General features: G+C 49.7%; 1 protein-coding gene across 4 annotated transcripts in view; it reads left to right on the top strand.

Moving 5' to 3' along the window:
• Positions 1-3,021: 3,021 nt before the first annotated feature.
• The window catches only part of LOC310837365 (uncharacterized protein), a 50,713-nt gene continuing 41,685 nt past the window's right edge, over positions 3,022-12,049 (top strand). Inside the window, exons 1-4 of one of the 4 annotated variants that reach the window (XM_083723874.1) lie at positions 3,022-3,515; positions 6,442-6,710; positions 8,218-8,603; positions 9,748-9,880. In XM_083723874.1, the coding sequence (XP_083580000.1) occupies positions 6,461-6,710; positions 8,218-8,603; positions 9,748-9,880 (769 nt within the window). In that variant the 5' untranslated portion in view covers positions 3,022-3,515; positions 6,442-6,460. The other 3 variants (XM_083723876.1, XR_014560512.1, XM_083723875.1) reach the window with 3 other exon arrangements.

The raw sequence follows: 12,049 nt of genomic DNA, 5'->3' as shown, positions 1-12,049 counted from the left end.
GAATACAGTGGCACTATTACTTCCCTTGATCTAGATGCTATACTCCTATTGATGCAGCCCAGAATTGCATTGGCTTTTTTAGCTGCCGCGTCACACTGTTGGCTCATGTCAAGTTTGTGGTCAACCAAGACTCCTAGATCCTTTTCACATGTACTGCTCTCAAGCCAGGTGTCACCCATCTTGTATTTGTGCCTCTCATATTTTTTTGCCCAAGTGCAATACTTTACATTTCTCCCTGTTAAAATTCATCTTGTTTGTTTTGGCCCAGTTCTCTAATCTGTCAAGGTCGTTTTGAAGTGTGATCCTGTCCTCTGGTGTGTTAGCCAGATCTTGTGGGGTGTTAGGAGATCTTGTCTCCTTTTAGAGTATCAGTTGAACAAAGTCTTTGCACAGGATACTAAGAGTGAAATCCTATATTTGTTTACTCAGAAATAAGTCCCACTGAGTTCAGTCTGGCCTATTCCCAGGTAAGTGGCCATAGGATCATAGCCAAAGTCAAGAAAGTCAAGTCTCTTTTGCCACTCTGCTCCTTCTAAGATAGTTTGTCAAGCACTGAGCCCTCACCTCTTGGTTCCTAGAAGTTGTCCTCATGCAACAGCAGCCACACCCTGGGAAACTAGCCAATGAGTCTCAGACCCTCTGAGAGTTAGGAACTTCCCCTGCATGGCAGATAGAGCTGAGAGACCAAGAGTGAGTCCAGTGGTCAAGAAGGAGGTTTCTTCAAGTGCTGCAGAGGGAAGTGAGGGGAAGATGGGGCTCATCAGCCTGGGGAAGGCAGCCCATCGAGGAGAAGGAAAACTCTGGTGCTAAACCTCAACTGCCTTGCGGGATATCTTCAGGAGAAGAAAGGCTCGAGAGTGGCTGGGGAAACCCAGCCAGATGGGCAGGGTATAAGTAATTATTATTATTATTATTATTATTACTACTACTACTACTACTACTACTACTAGGTAAAGGGACCCCTGACCAGGATGCTGGACTAGACTATTGGCCTGATCTCGCAGCCAGGCTCTTGCTGGGTTTTAATGTTAGGCTAGTTTCTGCACATGCTCTCACATACAAGCCTCTGTCTCCTCTCTGGGCAAGCAAGAGGCATGCTCAGAGTTCAAGGACTCGTTCCAGTTAGGTGAAATTATCAAGGACTACGTGGAGCAGAGCCAGCGAGGAATTGTGGCCTGGGGGAGAGGTCCAGAGCGCTGCATTCCTCAGGTTCCTCAACCTTGAAGCAAAGCTTTTCCTGCCATTTAATTTCTGTGCTGGAGAAAAAAAGCGCATTAGTTGAATGAATATGTGACTTCCATATACAGTGGTACCTGGGGTTACATACGCTTCAGGTTACAGACTCCGCTAGCCCAGAAATAGTACCTCGGGTTAAGAACTTTGCTTCAGGATGAGAACAGAAATCATGCTCAGGCGGTGTGGCAGCAGCAGGAGGCCCCATTAGCTAAAGTGGTGCTTCAGGTTAAGAACAGACCTCCAGAAGGAAGTACGTAACCAGAGGTACCACTGTGGCCGTGAAGAGCCCTGCCAGGCAATAAAAATCACACTGGTTGCCCTACTTATGGAGCCTCTTCTCTTTATTGCATCCCCCCAAACATACATCCAGAGTCTTATACGGGGCAGGAACCCATTTGTCCTTTGCTCATGCGACTCAAATACACCCAAGCTACGTTCCATTATAAACAGACACCAACGATGCGATGTCAAAACATTAAATCCATTTCATTTTAATGGGGTAAAGGTAAAGGGACCCCTGACGGTTAGGTCCAGTCGTGGCCGACTCTGGGATTGTGGCGCTCATCTCGCTTTATTGGCCGAGGGAGCTGGTGTACAGCTTCCAGATCATGTGGCCAGCATAACTGAGCCGCTTCTGGCGAACCAGACCAGCGCACGGAAACGGCGTTTACCTTCCCGCTAGAGCGGTACCTATTTATCTACTTGCACTTTGACGTGCTTTCGAGCTGCTAGGTTGGCAGGAGCAGGGACCGAGCAACGGGAGCTCAACCCGTTGCGGGGATTCGAACCGCCAACCTTCTGATGGGCAAGTCCTAGGCTCTGTGGTTTAACCCACAGCGCCACCCACATTCCTTTTATTATTATATAACCCAACACAAATTCAGAGTTGAATCCCTAAGACGGTTGGATGGCACCTTGTACGCCTCCTTCTGGCAACTGCAGCCAAGGTGATGCCAAACTTACTGCTCTGGTTTCCTTTGGACCACATCAGTAAGGCCGAGAGGGGGGTTGTGTCGCTTGGCCAGCCCAGGACCTCACTTTGCCACTGCTATTGCAGCGCTTTGACTTCACCCCCAGATGCACACTGCATTGCCTCTTGAGACAGACAGATGCCAACAACAACCGGGTAGGCATGCATTGCCACTTGTCAGCTTGTGAGACCGGTGCACCCATTGGCTGCCCTGCTTTGACATAATGGAATGTTTACACACACTCTTAATGGCTCAGGTGACAGAGCAGCCATCACCCGCCCCTCAGTGGGTATGGCAGAATGAATATGGCATATGGGGGCACAGTGATACAGTACACATGTCCTAGGAACAAGAAGGCAGTGGTGCAGGAGTAGAGCATGACAGCTGCATGTACTTGAGGCTGAGATGTTCTGTGGGGAAGAAGGATGGAGGTGAGATCAAGTTCCAGCCCCGAGGGCCTTCTGGCAGTTCCCTCGCTGCAAGAAGCCAAGTTACAGGGAACCAGGCAGAGGGCCTTCTCGGTGGTGGCACCTGCCCTGTGGAACGCCCTCCCACCAGATGTCAAAGAGAACAACAACTACCAGACTTTTAGAAGACATCTGAAGGCAGCCCGGTTTAGGGAAGCTTTTAATGCTTGATGTATTACGGTATTTTAATATTTTATTGGAAGCTGCCCAGAGTGGCTGGGGAAGCCCAGCCAGATGGGTGGGGTATAAATAATAAATAAATAATATTTTTATAAAAATAAATAAATAAATAAATAAAGAGGAGGAGGAGGAGGAGGAGGAGGATAATGTTAACCAAACAACAACGATCGCAATAATCTAACGCGAGGCAGCTGCTAAATGCACAGGAGCAGGGAAAAACATTTGGCAACCTTCCCATCTAACAAGGAGCAGGGGAAGAAGGAAAGGAAATTGGGCCACCCTGTTGTCACCTGGCTCCAGCTCATCTGCTAAATGCACAGGAGCAGGAAGCGGCGAGCAAGCTGGCAACACTCCTGCCGAAAGCACAGGAGCCCTGTCAGAAGGGGGAAACAGGAAAGGTGGCAATCTCTGAGCAGCTCTTCGTTTCCAGCAGGAATGGAAGGGTTAAACATCCGAGCTGAGATTCCTAGAGAGGCCCAGAAATTGGGGAAGGAGTGGGGGGCTCTCAGACAGAGCAGGCTGTTACTTCCTGCCCAGCCTTCTTTTTGTGTGTGTGCATTGGGGAGGGGGGCGTATTTGCGTGTGTGCATGTATTTTGGATTTCCTTTTTTTTTTCCTTTTTCCAAATAGCGACTCAGGAACAGCAGAGGCGGTGAGAGAGGCAGGTAGCTATGCACATATCTATAGACCTATATTTTGCATTTCGCAGGAGCTGATGAGCGATTTGCAAGGCTGGAGGTGTTGGGTTGGGGCCCCCGGATAATTTATTATTAGTATTGTGATTTATGAGGAAGATCTGCAGCCTCCCTAGCTTCTAGAACAACCTTGCAGACCTTTTGATTTTTTTGAACGAACAGCCTGAATTGAATTCCCCTGGTTGCCCTCCCATCAGTTCTGACGTTTTGCATTCCATCTTTTGAAAATCCGCTCTCTCCTTGTCCTGAAACGCTGTGCTGGGTTTCGGATCAATTTGATTATTTCTCGTCGATTGTTTTGCGCGTGTATTTTAAAATGTTCCGATGGGCGTTTTAGAACCCTGTATTTAAAGAAATGAATGAAAGTTTGAAAAACCAGTTATACATTCTTTGCAAGATGCAACCTGGGGCCTTTTAGGGGATGCAGGTTTATGACGTTCACACATTACATTAAAGCAGTGTACAATCTGTGCACTTGTGTACACCAATGGAAGATATTGTCCACATATCCACATGTATGTGCAACCAGTTAAAGTGTTAGCCGCCCTGAGCCCGGCCTTGGCTGGGGAGGGCGGGATATAAATAAAATATTATTATTATTAAAGTATACAAATCGACATGTATGATCTCTTACATGCAAACACTTACACGTGTAGAGGCAACATGTACCTGCGTTTAGTGTAATGTGTGAGCAAGTCTAAAATGATGATGAAGGTGGAGGAAGGGTGGAGGTATGAGGATAGCTCAGTCGTACTATTTGGGGGGACGGGGCAGGCAGGTGTGGGGGACTCTCTGGTCCTGAATGGGGTAACTGTGCCCCTGAAGGACCAGGTGTGCAGCCTGGGAGTCATTTTGGACTCACAGCTGTCCATGGAGGTGCAGGTCAGTTCTGTGTCCAGGGCAGCTGTCTACCAGCTCCATCTGGTTTGCAGGCTGAGACCCTACCTGCCTGCGGACTTTCTCGCCAGAGTGGTGCATGCTCTGGTTATCTCCCGCTTGGACTACTGCAATGCGCTCTACGTGGGGCTACCTTTGAAGGTGACCCGGAAACTACAACTAATCTAGAATGCGGCAGCTAGACTGGGGACTGGGAGCCGCTGCCGAGACCACATAACACCAGTCCTGAAAGGCCTACATTGGCTCCCAGTATGTTTCCGAGCACAATTCAAAGTGTTGGTGCTGACCTTTAAAGCCCTAAACCATCAGTGTGTTTTTACATGAGTAGAATGTGTCCTTTTATTTAAAATGCATCTCTGGGTTATTTGTGGGGCATAGGAATTTGTTCATATATTTTTTTTTTACATAATATAGTTTCCCCCCCCCCCCAAAGTCTGAGGGACAGTGGACCGACCCCCTGCTGAAAAAGTTTGCTGACCCCTGCCCTAAACAGCCTCGGCCCAGTATACCTGAAGGAGCGTCTCCACCCCCATCATTCACCCAGACACTGAGGTCCAGCTCTGAGGGCCTTCTGGCGGTTCCCTCCCTGCAAGAAGTGAAGTTACGGTTAACCAAGCAGAGGGCCTTCTCGGTGGTGGCGCCCGCCTTGTGGAACGCCCTCCTACCAGATGTCAAGGAAATAAACAACTATCTGACTTTTAGAAGACATCTGAAGGCAGTCTTGTTTAGGGAAGTTCTTAATGTTTGATGTTGTGTCGTGTTTTTAATATTCTGTTGGGAGCCGCCCAGAGTGGCTGGGGAAACCCAGCAAGATGGGTGGGGTATAAATATATTGTTGTTGTGGTTGTTGCAGGAAACTTAATCTCCGGGTCATGGGTTTGAGTCCCACGTTGGGCAAAAGATTCCTGCATTGCAGGGGGTTGGACTAGATAACCCTCGGGGGTACCTTCCAACTCTGCAATTCTAAGGGGCTACCCCTCCCCCCACTGGCAATTATCAGTCTCATGGTTTTTAGGCACAAGCGGAGGTGTGGATGAGTCCTTGGAGGAAACAAGGAAGACCTGAATGCAACGGCACAGCTCTTCCTGCCCAAAATTCCCAGGAGCCATTATTCAGAAGCAATTACTCCCTCCTGGAGTGGAGGGTCAAAATTGCCATTGTGACTAGTAGGCATACTTAGTCTTCCTTTGTAAAGATGTCATAAAGGTAAAGGAACCCCTGACCATTAGGCCCATTCGTGGACGACTCTGGGGTTGCAGTGCTCATCTCGCTTTACTGGCTGAGGGAGCCGGCGTACAGCTTCCGGGTCATGTGGCCAGCAGGACTAAGCCGCTTCTGGCGAACCAGAACAGCGCACGGAAACGCCGTTTACCTTCCCACCGGAGTGGTACCTATTTAGCTACTTGCACTTCGATGTGCTTTCAAACTGCTAGGTGGGCAGGAGCAGGGACCGAGCAATGGGAGCCGCCGACCTTCTGATCGGCAAGTCCTAGGCTCTGTGGTTTAACCCACAGCGCCACCCACGTCCCTAAGATGTCATAGAATCATAGAATCATATAATTGTAGAGCTGAAAAGGAGCCTGAGGTTCATCATATCCAATCCCCTGCAATGCAGGAATGGTAACAACAACAACAACAACGATTTATTATTTATACCCTGCCACTCTGGGTGGCTCCCAACAGAAAATTAGAAACACGATAAAACATCAAACATTAAATACTTTTCGTCCTGAATTTCTCACCATTCAGCTTCATCGGTTGATCCCGTTGGGTTCCGTTGTTCTCTAAGGGAGGAGAGAAACCTCCTCACAGCGCATCATAATTTTATACATCTCAGGCCTAACATGCATAGGATTGTGCTGCAGGATTGTCACTAACTCATTTTCAGAAATCTGAACGTTTCGGAAAACAAAGCTTGGATTCAAAGCTTCCTACTTTCTCAAACTTTGGAATGTTTCCTTCATCATCACGGCCCTGTTCTCGATTTGTTGGCAGGACGAAAGGGCCGTTGAGCATGATGGAGCCGCCCTCTCAGAGCTTCCTGCTCCAGTCCGCGGGGATACAGTGCCGGGTGAAGCAGGAGCCCGACGAAGGTTGGGGGTCACCTGAATTCTTGACGGTTGTGCAGATCTCTGACGGGAGGCTTGTAAACCCGGATGCGCCGTGGGATGAGGCGGACGCTCCCATTGAGAGGGCTGGGAAAAAGCAACTGGGAGTGTGCGTTCCAGGCCTCAAAGGGGATTCGGAGCAGATGTATACTACCGGTAAGTGCCCAGTTCAAGTTCTTACAGAATGATGATGATGATGATGATAATAATAATAATAATAATAATAATAATAATAATAATTTATTATTTATACCCCACCCATCTGGCTGGGTTTTCCCAGCCACTCTGGGCGGCTTCCAAAAATGATTAAAAATACATTAAAACGTCACACATTAAAAACTTCCCTGAACAGGGCTGCCTTCAGATGTCTTCTGAATGTCAGGTAGTTGTTTATCTCTTTGACATCTGATGGGAGGGCGTTCCACAGGGTGGGTGCCACTACCGAGAAGGCCCTCTGCCTGGTTCCCTGTAACTTGGCTTCTCGCAATGAGGGAACCGCCAGAAGGCCCTCGGCGCTGGACTTCAGCGTCCAGGCAGAATGATGGGGGTGGAGACGCTCCTTCAGGTATACTGGGCTGAGGCCGCTTAGGGCTTTAAAGGTCAGCACCATCACTTTGAATTGTGCTCGGAAACGTACTGGGAGTCAATGTAGGTCTTTCAAGACCGGTGTTATATGGTCTCGGCAGCCATAGGATTGTAGAGTTGGAAGGGACCCCAGGGGTCATCTAGTCCAGCCCCCGCCCCCGCACTGCTGTTTATCTACAAAGCAGATCACTGTGATCTGTGGGGCAGCTTCCCCTTCCAACACCCAAAGGTCTCAGAAAGCTTTTCCACTGTGACGCGGGGCTTTTAGCGTGGATGGCCCTGTTCTGTGGAGCAGCATTATTGTCAAGATACGATGGGTGCCCACTCTCTGCCCTTTCCGGAAACTTCCGGTTTGACAGGTTTTCGTACAAACGAGTGTCTGCCGTACGGGTCTATTTATTGGGGCTGGAATAACAGCTAACAAATACAGCCGTACCTTGGAAGGTGAACAGAAGCTCCTGCAGCCAGTCAGAAGCCCCGCCAGACGTTCGGCTCCCAAAAATAGTTCGCAAGCTGGAACAGTCACTTCCAGAGTTGCGGCGTTCGGGAGCCAAAACGTTTGAGAACTAAGCTGTCAGATGCTGGTGGTGGTTGCTTGTGAGTAACCAGGCAGGAATTCGACCTGTCTTTTACAGGTTTTATTGTGCAAACTATTTACAGTGCAGATCCACAAAGTTCATGTCTGTCTTAGTCACTTGCAGAATCCGGGAGTGGCCCCTTCTGGTTTCTCCCCCAACATAAGAACTTAGGCACCCCAAACCTCCTCCTCCCCTCCTTGTGTTTCACCCCTCTGCGCAAGCTGGGCTACGGAAGGGGCATGCGTCTCTCCTGGTCACCTGGGGCTCTCAGCAGCATCCTTGAGCCCTTTCCTCGCTCAGCTGGCCCCTTCCCTCTCTTCTCCACTGGAGATGTGGCTTTCCCCACTGCTGGAAGAGGAACTGCTTCTCAGGAGTTTTGGAGGCTCTCTGTATCCCAATGGCCCCCCTGCCTCCCTCCCCTGTTCCGATGGCAGTCCCCTGACATAAGCTGTTCGAAAACCAAGGTACGACTTCTAAATATTTCTTCTATGTTGGACTAGATGTTGACAGAGCATCTCTGCAAGCCTACGAGAGCCGCGATGGAGAACGGGCGCCAGTGAAGGAAGAGGCCTTTTGCGAGTCGGAAGCCCTGGAGGCAGAGGCCTACCGCCAGTGTTTCCGGGCCTTCCTCTACCGGGAGGCCGAGGGGCCGAGGGAGGCGTGCCGGCAACTCTGGGAACTTTGCCGGCACTGGCTGAAGCCGGAGAGGAACACCAAGGGGCAGATCCTGGAGCTGCTGATCCTGGAGCAGTTCCTGGCCATCCTGCCTCTGGAGATCCAGAGCTGGGTCAGGGAAGGCACGCCAGAGACCTGCTCCCAGGCGGTGGCCCTGGCCGAGGATTTCCTCCTCAGGCGGGAAGAGGCGGAGGAGAGGCAAGGAAAAGAGGTGAGGACAAGATCAGGAGGGAGGGAGACACCAGAGATACCTTAGCGTGGTGGTAGGGCATCTACTGTATTTTTCGCTCTATAAGACACACATTTTCCCTCCTAAAAAGTAAGGGAAATGTGTGTGCGTCTTATGGAGCAAATGCAGGCTGCGTGGCTAAGCCAGAACAGGGAGAGGGAGTGCTGCGCAGTGCTCCGTCTCGCTGTTCTGGCTTCTGGCTTAGCTGCGCAAAGTCTCCGCAGGGCAGCAGGATGAAGGCACCCCACTGCCCTGCGGAGGCTTCACAGGCTGTCCCAGAAGCCAGAACAGCGAGACGGAGCGCTGTGCTGTTCCAGTTTCGGGCTTAGTTGCGCTCCCTCTAGCTATCCTGGCTTTTGGATAGCCCCCGTGAAGCCTCCATAGGGCAGCGGGATGAAGGCTCCCCGCTGTCCTGCGGAGGCTTCGTGCGGCTCTTGCAGGAAGTGGGGGGAAGGGACAGAGCGCGCGACTCTGTCCCTTCCCCCACCTCCCAGAAAAGCCCCCAAGAACTGCGCTCCCTTTAAAGAGCATGTGGTTCTTGCGGGAGATGGGGGAAGGTACAGAGGACAGCTTACCTGCACGTAGCCTCTTCCGGGCAGGGGGAGCCTTCATCCCGCTGCCCTGGAGAGGCTTCAGCGGCTATCACAGAAGCCAGATCCCTCTTGCTGTTCTGCCTTCGGATTCAGAATTCCCCCCCCTTGTTTCCTCCCCCCCCCAAAAAAAACTAGGTGCGTCTTATTGTCTGGTGCGTCCTATAGAGCAAAAAATACGGTAATTTGTGTGCAGTAGGTCCCAGGTTCAATCCTAAGCCTTCAGGTAATGTCCCCTGCCTGAAACGGTGGAGAACTGCTGCCAGTCAGTGTAGACAACACTGTGTTAGATGGTCTCCCTTGGTATGACACAGTTTCGCCCGTTCCTAGTCCTTTGCAGGGGAGCCCACAGCTCAGCAGCAGAGCACCTGTTTTGCATGGACACAGTTTCCATTCAGTCCCCAACATTTTCAGGTAAGGCTGGGAGAGAGGCCATGTAAAACCCTGGAGAGCTGCTGCCAGTCAGTGCAGGCAGTACTGAACTAGATGGACCAATGCCCTGCTTTGGATTCTGACTTAAATCTGGCTACTTTCAGGTGCTGCTTCACCAGGTGTCTGCCAGTCTCCCGGAATCAGATGGAGCTCCGTTGGGTATTGAAGCAAAACAGCTTTTCAGGGAACCTAAGCAGGAGGAGGAGGAGGACGACGATGAAGGCACCGAAACTGGGGGTGAGGATTCCTTTGTGTTGTCCCTCTTCTGGCATAGCCTGAGTGGTGGGGTGGCTCTGGATATGCCCTCGTGCCACTCTTTTCAAACACTGTTGAGCATGGCTTAGGGCCCTCGTATCTATGGGACCGCCTCTCCTGGTCTGCCCCGCAGAGGACCTTAAGGTCCATGAATAACCATAGTTTAGAGATCCCGGGCCCTAAGGAAGTCAGACTATCCTCCACCAGGGCCAGGGCCTTCTCAGTGATGGCTCCGACCTGGTGGAATGCTCCGTCCCATGAGACTAGGGCCCTGCAGGATTTAACCTCCTTTCATCAGGCCTGTAAGACAGAGCTATTCCGCCTGGCCTTTAATTTGAATTCAGCCTGATCTTTTATTTCCCTTCTCTTCCCTCTCCCTCCCCTTTTATGAAGACCACCCGCTTTGAGACCTCACAGTTAATTCTTCCCTGGCCTCCTCACTGGCCCAAGTAGGACCAATTCAGCCAGCTAGCCCTGGGGATTATCTAATACTTATTTCCCCTAAATTAATTTTTGATTTTTGATTTTTATTGTTATTTATGTTTTTATACTGTATTTTATGCTGCTTTTATAATTAAGTGTTTTCAATTTGTTGTTAGCCGCCCTGAGCCTGGTTTTTCAACCGGGAAGGGCGGGGTATGGAAAAAAACATTATTTATTATAGTAGAAGTGGGCTGTGCATAGCATGGATTGGCTGGCACCTGTGACGTCTCAAACCCATTTCGCTTCCCCGTTCCTAGCGCAGTTTCGCAATCTGGGCCTGGTTTTGCCAAGTGGACCTGGTCTGGAAACTCCAGCTAACGCAGAATGTGGTGGCTAGACTGCTGCTGAGTGGGGAGGGAGAAGCAGATGGCCAAGAAATCTGTGATACCACTGTTAAAACATCTGCATCCGTTGCCTACCAGCTATTGAGCCAGGTTGAAGATCCTTGTATTCATTTACAAATCCCTGAAAAACTTGTGCCCAGGAAACCTGAATTTTTAAGACCAAGCTTGACTGTGAAATTTTTTTGGGGGAACATCAAATACCAACCTTCAGTGGTATTTGCTCAGCTATTCTGAATCCAACAGAAATTCTGTAGGCATCTTCATTACCTGCTAAATGTTTCTTGACAGTTTTTTTTTAAATATTGCTAGACTAATGCAGATGGTTTCCATAACAGTGGCTTTACATTTCGTATTTGGCTTTTATTGTGTTTATATTTGCCACAATCTCCTTTGCTGTTTCTAATGACATTGCGGTATCCAAGCAGGTTGCCCCCAAAAACCTTGTTATTGTGTGGCCTCTTTTTGGTGGGCCAAAGAGAAGGGCTTCTGATGAAGACTGCCAGGTCTGGGCTGGTTCATATGAGGAGAGGCCATCTTGAAGAACTGCAGCGCTGCGCCGTATAGGGCCAAAAGAGGTGCAGAATTTGTGAACCTGAAAAATGTGTGTGGTTTTTCCCCTTTTTGTTTAAAATAAATAACAACGGCAAGTGGCTAGTCCATAAGGAAGTATGGGTTTCATTTGCGCTTGATGCAGAATTTTGTTGTTTGTTTCGTACAGTGGTACCTGGGGTTAGAGACCCTTCAGGTTACAAATGCTTCAGGTTACAGACTCCGCTAACCCAGAAATAGCACCTTGGGTTAAGAACTTTGCTTCAGGATGAGAACAGAAATTGTGCTCCAGCGGCGCAGCGGCAGCGGGAGGCCCCATTAGCTAAAGTGGTGCTTCAGGTTAAGAACCATTTCAGGTTAAGAATGGACCTCCGGAACAAATTAAGTACTTTAACCTGAGGTACCACTGTACTTGCAAAGAATTTGGGGTCATGCCCTAACATTAGATTTGAGCATAATACATCAATCCTGGTCTGACTACCAATTAGTTTCCGGGCCCCATTCAAAGTGCTGGTTCTGACCTATAAAGCCTTAAACGTCTCAGGACCGCAATTCCTCAAGGACCGCCTCTTTCCATATGAACCTACCCAGACTCTGAGATCATCTTCTGAGGCCCTTCTTTGTGTGCCTCCTCCTCAAGAGGTCCAGAGGGAGGCAGAGCAAGAACAGGGCCTTCTCTGCAGTGGCTCCCCGTCTGTGGAATGCTCTCCCCAGGGAAGTTAACCTGTCACCTTCATTATACACCTTTAGGCACCAGGCAAAAATGTTCCTTTTT

This window comes from Podarcis gaigeae (assembly GCF_964106915.1).
Source record: "Podarcis gaigeae genome assembly, chromosome: 2".
NCBI lineage: Eukaryota > Metazoa > Chordata > Lepidosauria > Squamata > Lacertidae > Podarcis > Podarcis gaigeae.
This window is presented reverse-complemented; position numbering and strand designations above follow the sequence as displayed.